This window comes from Danio rerio, chromosome 7 (genome assembly GCF_052040795.2).
Source record: "Danio rerio strain M-AB ecotype USA chromosome 7, GRCz13ab, whole genome shotgun sequence".
NCBI lineage: Eukaryota > Metazoa > Chordata > Actinopteri > Cypriniformes > Danionidae > Danio > Danio rerio.
This window is the reverse complement of record NC_141027.1, coordinates 50,155,041-50,173,136: the sequence shown is the minus strand read 5'-3', so window position 1 is coordinate 50,173,136 and position 18,096 is coordinate 50,155,041. Positions and strand designations below refer to the sequence as shown.

Below are 18,096 nucleotides of genomic sequence, written 5' to 3'. Positions count from 1 at the left end.
CTGATAATGTCAAATAAAAGCTACACAAAGTAATTATTTAATGAGTGTGAATCATAACCTTTTAAATACTTAGGGAAGCACAGAATTATCAGCTGCCAAAAATTATTAATTTAATAACATTCATGATGTGAGCAAAAAAAAAAAGATTATGCTGAAAAAAAGGTTATGCGACTCAGCACTGCTCAGCAATCAAAAAAATCTTCTTTTTTCTATTGTTTAATGTCTTCATTATATCCTTAGAGTTGGTTTTAACACCAAAATAAGGATTGTGCTATCTCTTAGGACTTGTTGTTTGTGCTATCTCTTTGGCGTTGCACGTAAGCTCTGTTCTTTTGCTTAAATATATTGTTTTAACTTTAAATTCAACAATGATTAGTACATCATGAAACACACTGCTAGCAGAGGTTAAAATGTGTATAGAAAGATAATTTGCACAAATGTACTGACTACAGATATGCCCTAAACTGAGGCAATCTGGTCTGCTTGAGGTAATTTCACATGAGCTGCTATCATAGTTATTAACTAATACAGTACAGCTGAAAATACAGAAATATAACGTCTTTATAAAGAGCCCAAATGCAAAGTAGGATGGCATGTGGAGCTGTTTGGGTTTGTGTATGGGTCCGGGTGAGCCGCAGGGTGTGTGATGCAGCTGGACAGGCTGTGGACCCACAGACCCAAACCCCTCCATCCAGGACACACCCGTTCCCTTTCCCACAGCCTGGTCTGTCTATACTGGCAGCCATAAGGCTATAACATGCGTCATAAGCAGCCGCACGATCCCACAGACACACACACACTCACTCATCTGCTACCATCATTGTGGACTGAGGACGAGGGGAGTGTGTGTGCACTGCTATTATGTGGAGAGAAATGGAGCTCACACACACCACTGATGGGAGACTGGGAAATCCATACCAGTGTCATGGGTCTGACCAGAACTTGTGTTGCCAATGAAAGAGAGTCTTTAGGGACAAAAGTGAAGGTTGGATCAAGTATTGTGGTAGAAAATACTCTTGAAATGAGATGAGCAGCAGCATTTACAGTAGGCCTACTGAAGGTAATCAAATTATATATATATATATATATATATATATATATATATATATATATATATATATATATAGTTGAAGTCAGTATTATGACTTCTTATGACTGATTTATTTTATCTTTGTTATGATTGCAGTAAAGTGATATTTAAAGGCTTAACTAGGTTAATTAGGTTTACTAGGCAGGTTAGGGTAATTAGTGGGGCCCGACTGAATCTGCGGACGTTTTTTTGCTATTTCTGCAGAGAATTTTGGTAAAAATCTGCGGATTTCTGCTGAATTATTTTGGGAGTATCCAGCGGAGTATCATAACTTACACTTTAATATATTAAATAAAAAGTAATAAATTACTGAATAAAAACTGAATAAATTCCGATTTACACATTTACTCAAGTAAATAAACAGCATTTATAATGGGCTTAAAAACTGCAGAAATCTGCGGAATTCTGCGGAAAATCTGCGGATAATCTGCGGAATTCTGCGCGCGCAGATTTCGTGTGGGCCTAGTAATTAGGCAAGTTATTGTATAATGATGGCTTGTTAGACGATCGAAAAAATAGCTTAAAGGGGCTAATAATTTTGACCTTAAAATGTTAAAACTACTTTTATTCTAGCTGAAATAAAACAAATAAGACTTTCTCCTAAAGAAAATATATTATCAGACAGACTGTAAAAACTTCCTTGCTCAGTTAAACATTATTTGGGAAATTTTTAAAAAGAAATTCAAAGGGGGGCTTATAATTCTTATTATAAAATATATATATATATATATATATATATATATATATATATTAGACCTTCACTGATGTGTTCATGTTGGCAACCATTATAAAAACAGAAATACATCTGCCTAATGATATATATGAGAGCTTTACTAATGTGTTCATGTATATACTGTTGGAAACCATCATAAAAACAGAAAGACTTTGGTCAACGGCTGGTCAGGGTAGGTTTTGCAGTGTTTTTTCACATGTTGGCTTTAGTCACGCTCATGTTGGTGGCAGTCTATCAGGTTCAGCATGTTAAATCTGGCCATAATTGCGAAAGATTGAGACAGTTTAGCAAATATGTCAAACAATAAAATTATTAGTGATGCAAGTGAACAAGGACGTCAAGACTGCACAGACTAAAGGCTGTTCTTCTGAGAACATTTCAATATGCAAACATTCTCAAATCAGTTTAAGCCATCTGTGATGATAGAAAGTGATCAAAATAATTTATTATTTAAGACAAAATTATTAGCCTTCCTGTGAAATTTGTATAGCATTCAAGTGTGTTCTAAAGAATTTTTTTTTTATTATTTGTAGACTTTTTAAACACATTTTAAGCGAGCATTTTTTGTTTTTCCATCATACTGGTATATAATATTTTATTAGTAGTATTCAGCTAGACAGACAGACAGACAGACAGACAGACAGACAGACAGACCAATCAATTAAAGCATCAAATAACAGCCAAAGCTACTTTAAATTTGCTTCACTCAGTTGTCCCACAGTGTGTTAATACCACAGTAAACCTGACTTTGACTTTGATAACATTCACCTTGTTCTACATTAAGAACTTAATATCTATTTGTGTGTATAAGTACTGGCTAGTTCTTAACTTTATGCAAGAACAAATCCTTCAATAAACTGCTGAAAGAAACCTTTCAAACTCCAACCCAAATAAAACCACCCTAATTTGCTTAAACGCGAGTGATCAACCTATTTTGCTTGCCTGATTTGGCTCAGGTAATACGGTGTGAACACAGTAGTCCAGTCACCCAGTCACACGCTCCCACAACACCGCCATTCTCCATGGGGCACAATGGCACAAGTGTGTGAAGAGTGCCAGTCAATCGGCCCTTGTGCTGCTGTGCTGGAAGTGCTTGTTGACCGAGGACACGGAGCACTGACTGCTATCTCCAAGCCAGAGAAGGGGAGTTGACCTCTTAGCTGTGTGTGACTGAGCACGCGGACCATTTCAGCCAAGATTTCCTCTCTCCAGAGGGCAAACCACAGAGCGATGATGATAATAACAACTTCCTGCATGCCGTTCAGACGCAGCCCCCGTTTAGTGGAACAGCTTTGGCTTCACAAATCCAGTCAGCAGAGAAATACTGCACAAGGTCAAAAGATTTACTTCTTAAGAAACTTGACCTACTTTCTTTTATTTATTGCTTTACTATTATAATATTGGCTAATAAAAGAGTTAGAAAACAACAGATCGATATATTTCCAGCAGCTTTTATTGTAACATTTCATTGAACTTTTAAGATTTCCAGTAAAAAGTGAGTGAATTTAACAATACAATTGAAACTGTGGGCAGCTCATAAAGCAGATGATTCTCCTTCTAGAATGGTTTGAATGAGAATCTCCTGGTGTTTAACTGCCTACATAATGATAAAGTTAAACATCATTCAGATCTTGGCATTTTGCCGCCATTCCAGGTGTTCACATACTTAAAAGGGAAGAGCAGTGTCTAAATAGCATACACTATTATTGTCAAAACATGACTTATTCAATCAGTTTGGAAGAATATAAGAGTGATTTTACATGTTAGAGGCATTTCAAACTATTTAAAAGGGTCAACCAGAAGGTGTTGTGTAGAGTTAATTAATTCATTCATTCATTTTATTTTCGGTTAAGTCTTTTTATTAATCAGGGGTCGCCACAGAATGAGCTGCCAACTTATCCAGCATATGTTTTAAGCAGCGGATGTTATTCCAGCCGCAACTCAACACTGGGAAACACCCATATACTCTTGCATTCACAAGCATACACAATTGCCAATTTAGCTTATCCAATTCAACTACAGCATGCCTTTGGACTGTGGGGGAAACCAGAGCACCCGAACTCCACACAGAAATGCCAACTGACCCAGCCTGGGCTCAAACCAGCGACCTTCTTGCTGTGAGGCGATTATGCTACCCACTACGCCACTGTGATGCCATAGAGTTAACTATAACACAAATTATATATAAATTTGAATAATTTAAACAACAATTTTGTTATATATTTTGTTATATTTTGGTTTTTATAAATAAACAATGAACTGATAACAATTGTAAAGTAGACATTCATTCATTCATTCATTCATTTTCTTGTTGTTTTCTTTATTAATCCGGGGTCGCCACAGCGGAATGAACCACCAACTTATCCAGCAAGTTTTTACGCAACGGATGCCCTTCCAGCTGCAACCCATCTCTGGGAAACATCCACACACACATTAACACACACACTCATACACTACGGACAATTTAGCCTACCCAATTCACCTGTACTGTATGTCTTTGGACTGTGGGGGAAACCGGAGGAAACCCACGCGAACGCAGGGAGAACATGCAAACTCCACACAGAAACTCCAACTGAGCTGAGGTTCGAACCAGCAACCCAGCGACCTTCTTGCTGTGAGGCGACAGCACTACCTACTGCACCACTGCCTCGCCTAAAGTAGACATTTCTATACATTTTTATACAAATTGTATTAAAAATTAATACAATAGTATTAAGTCAAGTTATAAAGACTGGTTGAGTGGCAAGCCCATGATGATGGAATGTAACTAACTTTGAAGTACTGTAAATTAAAGGAATGGATAGTTCACAAACAAAAGATTTTAATTTACTCTCAATTTAACCACCATTAAAGGCACAGTTCACCGAAAAATGAAAAAGACCTCACATTAAAGTGGTTCCAAACCTTATGAGTTTCCTTTTTCTGTTGAACACAAACAAATATATTTTGAAGAATGTTAAAAACCTGCAACTCTTGACTTCCATATTAACATCTTATGTGTTTAAGATGAAGGTAAAACAGGTATGTGACAAGTGAAGGCTGAATAAATGACAACAGAATATTTAGTTTTGGATGAACTATCCTTATAAAAGTGGTTTTAACCTAGCAGGCATGGGCCGTCAACCTGACGTCAGATTGATGTTGTACCCTAATGTCGTGGGCATGTGGCATTTTGTTGGGAAATGAAAATTAAGTTGACGTCAGAACCCAACGTCAAGCCGATGTCAATCTCCAACGTTCAACCTAAAATCAACCAAATAACAACGTCTAATAATGTTACAGCTTGATGTTGTGTGGACATTACCACTATGATGTCTATCAGGCGTTGAATTTGGGTTGCCATACCTGATAAATAAATGTCAGTCTTTGATGTTAATATGATGTTAGTTTAAGATCTTGGCTCAACGTTGGATTTTGGTCACTGTCCAACAAAACCTAAAATCAACCAAATATCAACGTCATTAACCAAATATGACGTCATTATTGGACATCAAAATAACGCTGACGCTGTAATAATAGACGCTGGCTAAACATTGAATTTTGGACTCCTGATGTCACAACCTAAATCTAACCTAATATTAACATCTTGGCCTCCTGGAAAACTATTATGAGTTTCTTTTTTCCTTCTCTTAAATCAAATATTTTGAAGAATATTATCAATGGTTATCATTCATTCATTCAAAACTTAGTCCCTTTATTAATCAGGGGTCGCCACAGTGAAATGAACCACTAACTTATCCAGCATATGTTTTACACAGCGGATCCCTTCCAGCCAAAGCACAGTAGTGGAAAACCCTTTGTGTTCAACAAAACAAAACAATTTAAACAGGTTTAAAAAAAAGTAGAGAAAACAATGACAACATTTTTATATAATTTGATGTTTTTTATGGGTAATCCCCCCCCTTTAAAAAAGCTATTTAGAGCTATAACAAAACTTATAATTAGCATTTTTGTCTTTAAAATAATCCCAGGGAAAAGAAAACAGTAACTGAAGTATCTCTCATATTTCAGGATGATGGACAGACAGGTCACTGATCACAACCTTTCAGTTTAGCCTTTTGACACCACTTGCCACCTCCAGCCATAAGTAAAACAGAGCAATGGCCTGCTCAGTTTCAGAGCGAGGGAACGCCTCCTTTAAGAGCTGCGATCTACAGCCAAAATAATTCACTCTGAAGCCTCATTCTTGAGAAAGATGGAAAAAGCAGAGCTCTAGTAACTCTGCGCTGTACAGGATCTCCATCTGCCCGCTTCTCTCACCCATAAACCCCCGAGCCAGTTTCCAGGAGGCAGTAATTTCAATCGCAAAGTATTTTTGTAGCAGTTTTTCACAACATGCCACGGCCATAGAGTGGATTTCCTGATCTGCGGGTTGAAGAGAGGACACAATCTCTTTCTGATGATAGCTTAATTACATACAGATATTCACCGGGCTTTCGCAGACTAACAGGGTTATCGCAGAGTATAGGATTTTAATGTCATTTAGCTTGTCAGCTTGCAAAATTAATCAAAGTTGGAGGGTTTGGTAAGTATGGGATATGCTGAGGAAAGACAGCATTACATCGTTAATCATTCTCCGCTAATCCATAAAACATGACTGGTGTCAAGACTCAAGGCAAACAGATCCTGCTAAATAAATCACTGTGTGTAATTGCTGTGATAACCCATGCTTGATTAAGTTGCACTGTGTGGTAAAGACACTGCATACATCACTCAAGGAACACAATGCGGATGCTTAATTATCCCCCATTAACCTTTTCAAATGACTTCTTAACAAGGTGTTGATTGCATCACATTTAACCCAGACCTAAGATCTTCAGCTAACTTCATTTTCAACCAAGCTAACAGAATATCCAGTGTTTGGATAATAACAAAGGCTGAGTTGACACCTTCTGCAACAGTTATGGGTGGAACAAAGAGGTGTAGAGCAACACAAGTCCCACTGTATTCTTCAAATGACTGATTAGCAGTGATTTTTATGGGCTGTCAGAAGCCATGTGGTGTTGCCGGCACATACTCATTTGTGCTTTAAGAAAAGCTCCAAGGTACATTCTTCTTGGAATATTGTAATGTGTGTAAAGATATTTGAATTGATGAGGTGCCGCAGGGAACAGTTTCTTTCAATTGCAAGCTCTTTATGAGAGTATATACGGTATGATTAGAAGCTTGTAATAACAAAACAGTGCAGCTTCCTCATAAAATGTTTTATGTTGTTTCATAAAATGCTTCGTTCCCAGATGCATTCAGCTTTTGTTTGATGTAAATCAAACCACAAATGTGTTCTTTCTCATTTCAAGTCAATATAAAAGTGCATTATGTGCATTCAATGAACATGCCGGCTAGTTTTAAACAGAATATTGTCAAATCTAAAGGGATATTTTTTTAAAAATTAACAATTACAGTCTTTAGACTGTATGACCTTGTTCTGTGGAACAATGTATTTTGAGCAACGTTTACACAACAATGATGTATTAAAATTGGAAAACTTTTTGCTTTGTATTTTTGAAAAGTTTGTCATACAGATGACAACATTATCAAAATGATTTGCAACAGATTGCAAAAACTAAAAATGCTGATACACATGCCACACCTGGGCTACTAGGTATGCTCCTGTAGCCCAGAGGTGTTGTTTTGGTCATCATGAACTTTTGGATAGCCTGATCATGTCATGTGACACTATTGTTTACACCAAGTAGTATTTTTGTAGTTTTTATGGTCATAAAACACCAACGTAGTGTAAAGTTTATAATTCTTTAACTACTGGTCACATTATAATCAGATGATCTCAGACCATGCACAAATTTATTGTACAATTGCATTGAAATTAGCCTTCAATTTAGCAAAATGTAAAAAAAGAAAGAAAGAAAGAAAGAAAGAAAGAAAGAAAGAAAGAAAGAAAGAAAGAAAGAAAGAAAGAAAGAAAAAAAAAGAAAGAAAGAAAGAAATTGCCCATTTGTGTTGAATTTACAAAAGAAAAACTCAATTGTGTATCCATGCAATTCAGGACAATGATCATCAAAATGTTGTGTTGCAAAGTTTGAAATTATAAAAGTAAAACTTGTTGGGAATTTCATAATAAATTAATAAAACTTTACATAAATCTGTCTAATGCAATTTAAATAATATTAAGTTTTCCTCACTTCCTGTACAGTTCAGTAAACGTTAAAATAATTTAAAGAACTGACAAAGTTAGTGACCCCTAAAAAAGCATATTTTACAACAACTTAAAGGTGCAGTGGGTGATTGTCTTCAGAAACAGTTTTGGTTTTGCTGGTTGAAAGTTTCTTCACATTCCAATAGTAATTATTAAAGTAAATTATCCAAATGTATTTATATGTATTTTTATATTCTGGGTCAGGCATAAAACTAAAAAATGTTCATCCGATTAAAATATTGGTGGGACGAAAATTCCCATAATTCTGATAAGTAGCCTAAACTGTCTGTCAACAAATGTAGATTTGTACATCTGCGCACCTCTGTTTATGCAGATTTGACATTTACACGTTCACGCATGCCACAGTCACGTGGATGTGAGAGAGAGGGTGACAGCAGTAAAAACAAACGCTAAATCAAAACTTATTAAAATCCTGAATTAATATTGCAGTTACTTTTGCATGCTGTAGGAAGGCTGAAGTATTTCTGTTAGACAGGTCATGTTACGTTTTTAAACTATTTTAGTCACGCAAAGCTGAAGTAGATTGTGTTGTTACGAATTGGTTATATGCACAGACGTGTTGTTCAGTCACTGAAATCTTCTGATGAAAGATTGATGTGACCATTTTCAGTTTTATAAGGTCCTTTTGCAGCATAATGTAGATTTTTATTTAGTTTAAAAATGTGATGCGGTGGCGCAGTAGGTAGTGCTGTTGCCTCACAGCAAGAAGATCGTTGGTTCGAGCCTCGGCTGGGTCAGTTGGCATTGCTGTGTGGAGTTTGCAGGTTCTCCCTGCGTTCACATGGGTTTCCTCCAGGTGCTCTGGTTTCCCCCACAGTCCAAAGACATGCAGTACATGTGAATTAGGTAAGCTAAATTGTCCGTAGTGTATGAGTGTGTATCACTGTGTATGGATGTTTCCCAGAGATGGGTTGCAGCTGGAAGGACATCCGCTGGGTAAAACATATGCTGGATAAGTTGTCGGTTCATTCTGCTGCGGTGACCCCAGAATAATAAAGGGACTAAGCCGAAAAGAAAATGAATGAATGAACAAAACATCAGTAAATAGCGCTATTCCTCCTAGCCTGCTTTACTGAGGTTTTATATTCATATTGGTTTATTTTGAACAATGACAGCCTGTGACGCGCTCCCCACTATGCTGCTCTGAATATTAGCTCTGAAACAGCATGTAAGTATGGCTTAGTAATAAGTTTAATTCCTGCACCCCCTGGCCAACCACTAAGCACACAGTAGTCACTTTAGGACAAAGCGCATAAGAGAGTGAGACCAGCGATTCTTGCATGTATGAAATATTGCACATTATGAAAAGTTTTGCTTGCTACATAACTGAAAACGTGCCAACTATATTACAGTTTTTCATTTAGAATTACAGTATTATAAATTACTATAAAGTTTTCTAACTGGCGAATGACATTATCTAGTGGGTTGTCTACTGTCTTCTTTAATGTGCGTGTTCGAGATTTCAAGAGGCATGGCTTTGGACGGCAGGGGAGGGATTGTATCTGAAAGATAATATGCTAACCGGTTAGCATTTAGGCAAATCACCTACTGCACCTTCAAAAGAATAGTTCACCAAAAAGAAAATGTACTCACTATTTACCCACTCTCAAGTTATTACAAGCCTTTTTGAGTTTCTTTCTTATAATGAACACAAAAGAAGATATTTTAGTAGGAAATACAAATACCATGGAAGTCAGTGGTTACAGGTTTCTAGCTTTCTTCAAAATATCTTTTTTAAAGTTTAACAGAAGATAAAAACTCATAAAGGTTTGAAACAAGTATAAGGTGAGTAACTGACAAAAGAATTTTCACTTTGGCTGAACCATCTCTTTAATATGAATGCATCTGCAGTGCAACTCGCGTTACAGGCCACCCTGAATTGAGACAAGTAACACCTCTTTAAACAGATGCTGGAGGGTCCATGCAGGCATGCTGAGGAGTTGAGGAAGGTCAGCTCACACAGAGCAGCTGTCACTGAATGCTCCAGGAAGGCACCTTCTCCTCTCCTTATAGAAAGCATTTGTCCACTCTAGGTGCTCGAGGGCCCAAGTGGAACCTCAAGAGGATGTTTATAATAGCACTTAAGGACTACATGTGCAAACAAACAGCACAAACCATGGTATCATGTTATTTTAATGGCCTCTTTAACACATTTAATTAAAACTTTTATTTAGGTCACAATTCACAGAATTAAGAAGCCATTAACTAACACTACTGGCTTAATAAATGACTAACTAGATGCTTATTAATAATTAGTAAGGTGAGAGTTGGGTTTAAGTTATGGGTAGGATTAGGGATGCAGAATAAGATCTCTTAATGAACAGGTAATATCTTAATAATAGGCAGGTAAAAATCCAGTATGTAATAGTAGGGCTGATTAATATATTGTACGAACATTGATAGTCACATCGCGGCATTAGATAATTTATTAAACATTAAAAGATAAAGATATTATTAAATACGATTTATTTTATATTTTAGTATTTATGCAGTGACAACCATGTTATTTTACATTTTATTATTCTATTTTTGTACTTGAACACTGTTAGACTCTCCAGAAAACCAAGCATTGTTTATTTTTGCTCTGTCGTATTTACAGTACAGTATAAATGCTTGTGATTTGTAAAAATTTACGCAGATGCAAGAAAAACACTTGATCATCCCATTCATTCATTCATTCATTCATTTTCTTGTCGGCTTAGTCCCTTCATGAATCCGGGGTCGCCACAGCGGAATGAACTGCCAACTTATCCAGCAGGTTTTTACGCAGCAATTGCCCTTCCAGCCGCAACCCATCTCTGGGAAATTGATCATCCCAGTCAATCTAAATTAAAGAATCTTTCTAATTGTATTGAATCTATTCAAAGCATCTAGTGAAATTATATTCATATCGTAACATATCAAAGCAAAACAAAATATTGCAATTTCTGATTTTACCAATATCTTGCAGTCCTAGTTAATAAAACAAATTGTGACCTAAGCTAAAGTGTTACCCACATTTGTTGGTTATAAGTTACAAAACAATGACAAGAAAAATGATTCTCATTTACTTACAAAATTGAGTGAAGTTAGGGTTAAGCTTAGTGTAATGTACTTGCAAAGTTTCTTTTAACAAATTTTAACAAACTATTCTCAGAGTATGAGTAGACTGTAAGGTTAGGGTAAGTTGACATGTACATTACTTGCAAAGTTTCTAGTAACAAATAATCAGTTAAATGTCTGTTGGTGGAGCAGTATCAGCAGATATTAATCAGACAGTCTACACTCTCAGAAATAAAGGTACATGAGCTGTCACTGGGGTGGTACCATTTGAAAAGGTACACATTAGTACCTAAAGGGTCTATATTGGTACCTTAAACGTATATATTAGTACCTAAAACATTTAAGAGGAACACTTTTGTACTTTTAGGTACTAATATGTACACTTGGGGTATTAATATAGACCTTTTCAGTACAAATTTGTACCATTTAAAAAGGTACCACTCCAGTGACAGCTCACGTACCTTTATTTCTGAGAGTGCACTAATACTTTATTGAGGATTAGTTAGCATGTAGTTGCAATGTAAACTATTGTAATCAAAATGTGCAAAAGAAAAACATCAAAATGAAGTGATACGCACACTATTTTCCCTGCAGCATGTGAATCTAGCGTAGAAATCTTCTGAAATGTTTACTTCTAAATAATCCCAGAGGACATGTTGGACTTTTGAAGTCTTAGCAAAGCAGAGCGAATAATCCAACTGAAGAAAAAAAGTCTCTTAAACACACTTCAGGCTTTAAATGGCCATGGTTGGGAAATGCTCTAATTTCTGCGGTTTGTAGTTGAGCTCAAAGAAACTGGGCTGTGTGGGCGGAAAGTTTTATGAGGATAATTAACCAATGATGATTACAAGGCTCCACACACAGAGCAAAACTCAACACCCCGTTCAGCTGGACTGCTCTCAGACGCTGCAGAGAGAAAATCTGAGGTCATCTGGGTCTCACCTGCATCCACTGACTGACCAGCTCTTTTACATCCTGCCATCCTGTCATTAAAGACAAAGTGGGGAGCTCATTTAAATCAGACTATTTATTCAAGGGCTCCATCGCTTTCCATTGCTTCAATCACGTTTCCGGTTGACGTCTTGCATAATGGCCATTATTAGCTTGTTTATTGTGAAGGCTTGTGTGTGACTACAACTTCCTCTGCCTAAAACTGCAGTATCGAGTACAATACAAATTGATGGACGGTAATTTTAGCAAATTAGCTTTAATGCTACAAAAGTTGTTTATGGAAGGAAGCGAGCATAGGCTATTTTCTAAATGCTTTTAGGTTCTCTCCTTTCTGCTCTCTCATTCGGATGAGATGCTTGTTTTTCAAAATCACCCCCTGCCTGCAACTGGTGGGTTGTGTATATTTTCAGCTGGGATTTTCCCTATGGCCTGCCACAACACTGTTTCAATTTCATGTAACCCCAACAAACTATATTGCAACACTGACCTAATAGTATAAAGTGAAAACAAACAATTTCCACGATATTCAATATCATTATAATGAACATGCACAATATAAATATAATGGGCACTTCAAAAATACTGCAAATAACTATTTATTATTTAAAATTTTAGAGTCATATTTTTGTATTGTATATTTAACTTGGAAACATTTTAAATGAGCAAACACACAACTATAATATTGCATTTTTCCTTTGTAATGTTTTTAATGCATTAACTAACATTACTAATGAGACATTATTGTATTATTTGTAGTTATGGTAGATTTACCCATTGTACTTAATCATCTTTTTGCAATTTAATGTGTTTAAAACATGGGTAACTTTATATTGTGATGTTCCCTTTGACTATTAGTAGAATTTCTGCTTAGTATCTGCTTATACTGACTATAAGAAACCTTGCAAGTACAAGTCAATTTACACTAAGCCTAACCCCAACCCTATCCCCACCCTAACAGTCTACTTATAATCTAATGAGAATTAGTTGACATGAAGATACAATGTAACAAACAGACCATCAAAACAAATTGTGACCCATTTTCTGTATAATAAAAGAAAAAAAGTAGATAAAAGAAAGAGAAACAAAGAGAAACAAATAAGTTTTATTCTAAACAAAGTAAGTATCTTAGGTTTTTTGAGCCACATATTAATACAATAAAGCAATACATAAAGTTTATTTATGTTCATATTATGTCTGCTAAAGTAATCCTGTTTGCTGCTCAGGTCAATTTTGTGATAATGCTGCATATTGTGATACAAGCTTCAGCAATGAGAATATTTGATGGCAGAAGCCTATATTCCAAGAACAGTGGCTTATTGTGTGTCTTGTACTAATTTATGGTAATCAACAACATTAACACAACATAATTCAACATAATTATTTTATATTTTTATATATTTTTATTTTATTTATTATATATTTTATATATTTTTGCTTTTATCTTCTTTTGTTCTTTTTTATGCTATGTCATGTTTTTGGATGTTGTGTATTATGTTTTTTTTTTGTCTTCTGGTGTTGTTATTATGTGATTGTGATTATTTGAGGAACCCCCTTGAAAATGAGATGGTACATATCAAGGAGTTTATCCCAATGAATAAATATCAAATAATTCACACTTCTGATGCCACCTGCTTAAGGCAGTTTGGGTGGAAAAATGCATAAAGACCAAAGAACAAGACCACAGTAGCTTTCCCAATAGAAAATAGGCCCTTTTCTGTCATTTAAGCTGCGCAGCACTAAACCGTTCCAGATGTGGCTCTGCTCAGCCTGAGAGACAAGACATGAAAGCCAGTCTTCAGTCTCTTTTCACTCAGAATGCCTCTACTAAGTAAAAAAAAAAACTGTATTTGTTCTCAAACATTAGATTATGAGGTTGTAACACACTGAAATATCTGTAAATATTTATTTTTCTCCAACCCATGAGTAGCTTTTTTTTTTTTTTTTTTTTTTGTAAAACACCATTTTTCCTATTTTTTTAAATATTTATGTAGTTCGAAGTCAGATGTTTGGGAAAATATAAAGGGTCACCAAGTTTATCAATTCTTTCACGTTTTTTTTTTATTTTTATACTTTTATACTGAATTGTATCTTAACAATGTCTTGTGGTGTGACAGCAAAAATTGTTGGGACACATCTTCATATAGTGCTATTTATTATATATTATATATGAAATTAGGAATAATATTATTTTTCTCCATGACTTATTGTAACATTTTTCAACTAGCATATGTTACAATAGGGCTGTGCAAAATGATCTATATATCCGACTATCGCAATCATTTCTTTCACGATAGTGTATCGACAGTCCAACCTGAAATATCGATACAAGTTGTGCCAAACAACCTCCTCATCTGCTCCAGTAGCACTAACTTGCTATCAAAAAAGCGTAAAGTAGTACGGCATCAGAAGTAAGCATGAGTGAACATGGTGGAAAATATAAACGTGCTCAACATCAATTTTATGCACTCGCACAAATGCTCCCAAATATATTTTGAGGACGCATAGATAAAATTTATATATATATATATATATATATATATATATATATATATATATATATATATATATATATATATATATATATATATATATATATATATATATATTTTAGTTAAGTGTTTACAATATGCATTTAATAGATTTCAGTGAGTTCTCCATTAAATCACACTGTGCAGTTCTAAGGAATTGAAATGGATAGAAATAAATTAGAATTATAGTTTTAATTCATCTGCTGACTTTATGAAGTTCTCAATATAACATGATATAACATAATAATACAAACTATTGCAATATATCACAATATTTATTCTATTGCAATATACCGTGATATATTGTATCGTGACCCATGTATCATGTTATGTATCACATCGTGAGGCCTTTGCCAATACACAGCCCTATGTAACAACAAAACAAAGATAAATTCTGAGACAAAAAATTAACAGGTAAAAGTAAAGATATTTGAGATATTTAACCATTCACCTCATTCAAAAAATTGACAATGCCGATTATATTCATTTTTGTCATGTGTGACAGTGAAAATGCAATGTCACGTCAACCCCCAATACTGTTCCTCAGTATGTGCTTCACAGAATGGCACATGACTGCTGAGTTTTTGAGCCACAGTATCACGCAGGTCAGCTTTCTGTGAGAGTAAGTGCAAAATAACTTTACCAGGCATGGCTGTTTGAACACAAGATTGAGCACTGTCACATCAATCACGGCAAGTGTGTACACGTGAATCAGATTAATACATTTCTAAGCCTATTCTTACAGAGTCAGGGGAGTCATAACAACACCTAGGGTGCAAAGTATAAACCACACATGGTGAGATGTTAATAGCTTCCACATTCAGGTGTGTGTTGATACACCTTCCAGTGTACTGTAGTTTGTGTGCTGCTGTTGGCTTAATGGCAGCTTTATGGTTTCTATTTCATTACCATTCTCTCTGAAAGGCATAGAAACATCATTTTGCAGACATTTTTTCTTCTTCTGCACAGTGCCAAGCTGATTGGCTTTGCACATGCTGCCCTGTCACAGAGACGATCAGCAGACTGATTTAAACCAGAGTGTGTGTAAGTGTGTGTGTGTGTGTGTGTGTGTGTGCGTGATGGCTTTCCATTCTTCTCACTCTGGCCTCATTTGTTTCTGCTTATTTTCCACAGCCATGCACAGCTTAGAGCAGAACAATAGGCTTTTTGTGCTTTGCTAGAACTGTGGATGTACAGCTCAACCCATTTATAATGTGCTACATTTAATCAGCAAGTTCTGATAAAAGAGAACTGTGGAATTGAGGGAGTGAAGCACAGACAAGTAGCAAATCTAGGCTGAAACGATGCTTAATGAATTTTTATCACATATTATTACGCAAGCTAGTAGGAAATTATGTATTTGCAGGTTTCATGAGTTATCTCATGTGCCAAAAGTATTGTATTTACCAAAGGCAAAACATCACTAGGCATTGAGTTGCCTTGCTTGTTCAGACTCATAGTGACACTTTTTTGACATGTTTATGGATATATGTGTGGACATCCCTCGATGAGACAAAATCGCAAGATTCCACAATTCCACAAGATAAAAGTGGAAATAATAGTTATCATTTTCACTTAAAACCAGATCAATGTGTCTTTTAAAGACTAAACAAATGCTGCTGTAAGCAAAATAATGTTCCTGCAGTTTACATTATGTTATGTTATGTAATGTAATTGTTTTGCATGTCCATTTGTAAGCTAGTGTCAGATATTGTAAATCATGTGTATTTTGTAAAGTTAACACCACATTACAGCTCATTAGAGCTTTAGTAGAGACTGCTGGCTTAATATTAGAGCTAATAAAATGAATAGGCATACATGTGGTTGTAAAGTTGCTTAGTTGAAGAATGTCTGTTTGAGGACCATCAAAATAAAAGCAAAGCAGACAGTTTACTGATCCACTAATCAAATGACTGGGAGTTGACATGGTTAAAAAGTTATTTTTAGCCAACAGAATGTCAGAACAAGCCTTATTTACTCATAATATCACCATGCACAGTATTTTAAATAAAAGATTGAAGATTGACACAGTTACACATCTAATATGAATTTTAAAAGACTAAAATCTTTTAAACTTTTTTAAAGAAAAGAATATGCATTTGTGGCATAATTATGCTAAGTATTAATGTTGTTGTTGTTTTTGTTGTTGTAGAATAAACAGTGAAAGTCAGGCACTAAATCCTGAAATCCATGACCACTAAATAAAAATCTATTTTCAAACTGATAAAAAGTTATTTAATTTTATTTGGGAAAATGGTATTCATTATATAAAAAACAGTAGTTATGAATAACTTTGAGAATGGTGGTCTTAACAAGCTGGATAAGGGTTATAGGGTTTTGTACATTTAATAATACTGTCAAAATTAAATTGGGCATTATGCTAAGTATTTGTTGTTGTTGTTGTTGTTGTTGTTGTAGAATAAACAGTGAAAGTCAGGCACTGAATCCTAAAAACCATAACCCCAAAATGAAATACTCTTTTCTTTTTAGGATTAAAAAAAATAGATATCATTATAGACACTGCTGTTAACTCTTTTTTTCTCTCAAATGAATTAGCTTGTTTCTTACCATTGGCGTTCTTCCCGCAGATGAGATGCTCGTAGTTTTGCACCAGACCAAATATCTCCGCGTCGTTGCAGACCACAGCTTCGAGCGCTTCAGCCGTCACTGGATAGCTGTTGGTCCCATTTTGCGCTGCCAGCAGCACACGGAGCCCAATTTCCTGTACCAGATTTTCAATGCAAGCGGTCAAACAGATGGCTGCGTACTCGTGAACGCGCACTGAGATGCGAGTGTCCACCATCCAGCGGAAAAAGCGCCCGACAGACAAGCTCAGCGCGCAGCGGGAAGACTTGCTCTTGCGCAGGACCTCTCCAGCGCTCATACTGTACAGTGAGATGGCCCTAATCGCGGCCGAGACGCAGCTTTCCGCCAAAGCCCAGCTCATGACCAGCTTCATCGCGCTCTGCACCTCGAACCGCGTGCACCTGCAATGAACCACACTCAACCGCTGCGCCTCTCTGGAGATCCGCAGTAAAGCTCTGCGCATTAGCACCGAAACACTCCTGACGCTCTCCGGAGCGAAACACAGACCCTCTCCAGCAACTTTACGCAGGACCACATCGATCTCCTCGTCTGTCCAGGGGAACTCCTCTAATTCTGGTAGTCTCGGGCATTTGGAGATGATGTCCTCAGGGTCTTCAGGAAGCACCGTGTTGACCGTGTCCCAGCTGTTGTTTCTGCTGTTCATGGAGCCCGTGTAGCTCCACCAGTTGCCCCGCTGTGGAGAGCTGACCAGCGCCTGAGAGTTGGATTTGGAGGAGGACAGGCTGAGGGACCTGTACGAGTCGCCGGCTCCATATCCAGAGTCTAGAGTCAAATCCTCCAAAGTCTTCATAGTAGAATTGCTCACAGCTGCCATGTCTATTAGTAGAATCAGAATGACTTATTTCACGTTTTCCAAATATTATTATTTTAGTAAACATGGAGCGCAAAAAAAAAAAATGTTTTAATTCAACGCACGTCCATCGCTTGTTTGTGAGTACAGTCTGTCCGCAATGGCAACCCAGCGCCGTAT

General features: G+C 36.3%; 1 protein-coding gene across 1 annotated transcript in view; it reads right to left on the bottom strand.

Moving 5' to 3' along the window:
- Positions 1-18,096, bottom strand: part of abtb2a (ankyrin repeat and BTB domain containing 2a) — a 48,341-nt gene extending 30,245 nt beyond the window's left edge. The window contains exon 1 of the mRNA XM_087261778.1: positions 17,088-18,096. Within this exon, the coding sequence (XP_087117904.1) occupies positions 17,088-17,940 (853 nt within the window). The 5' untranslated portion in view covers positions 17,941-18,096. The remainder of the gene's footprint in view (positions 1-17,087) is intronic.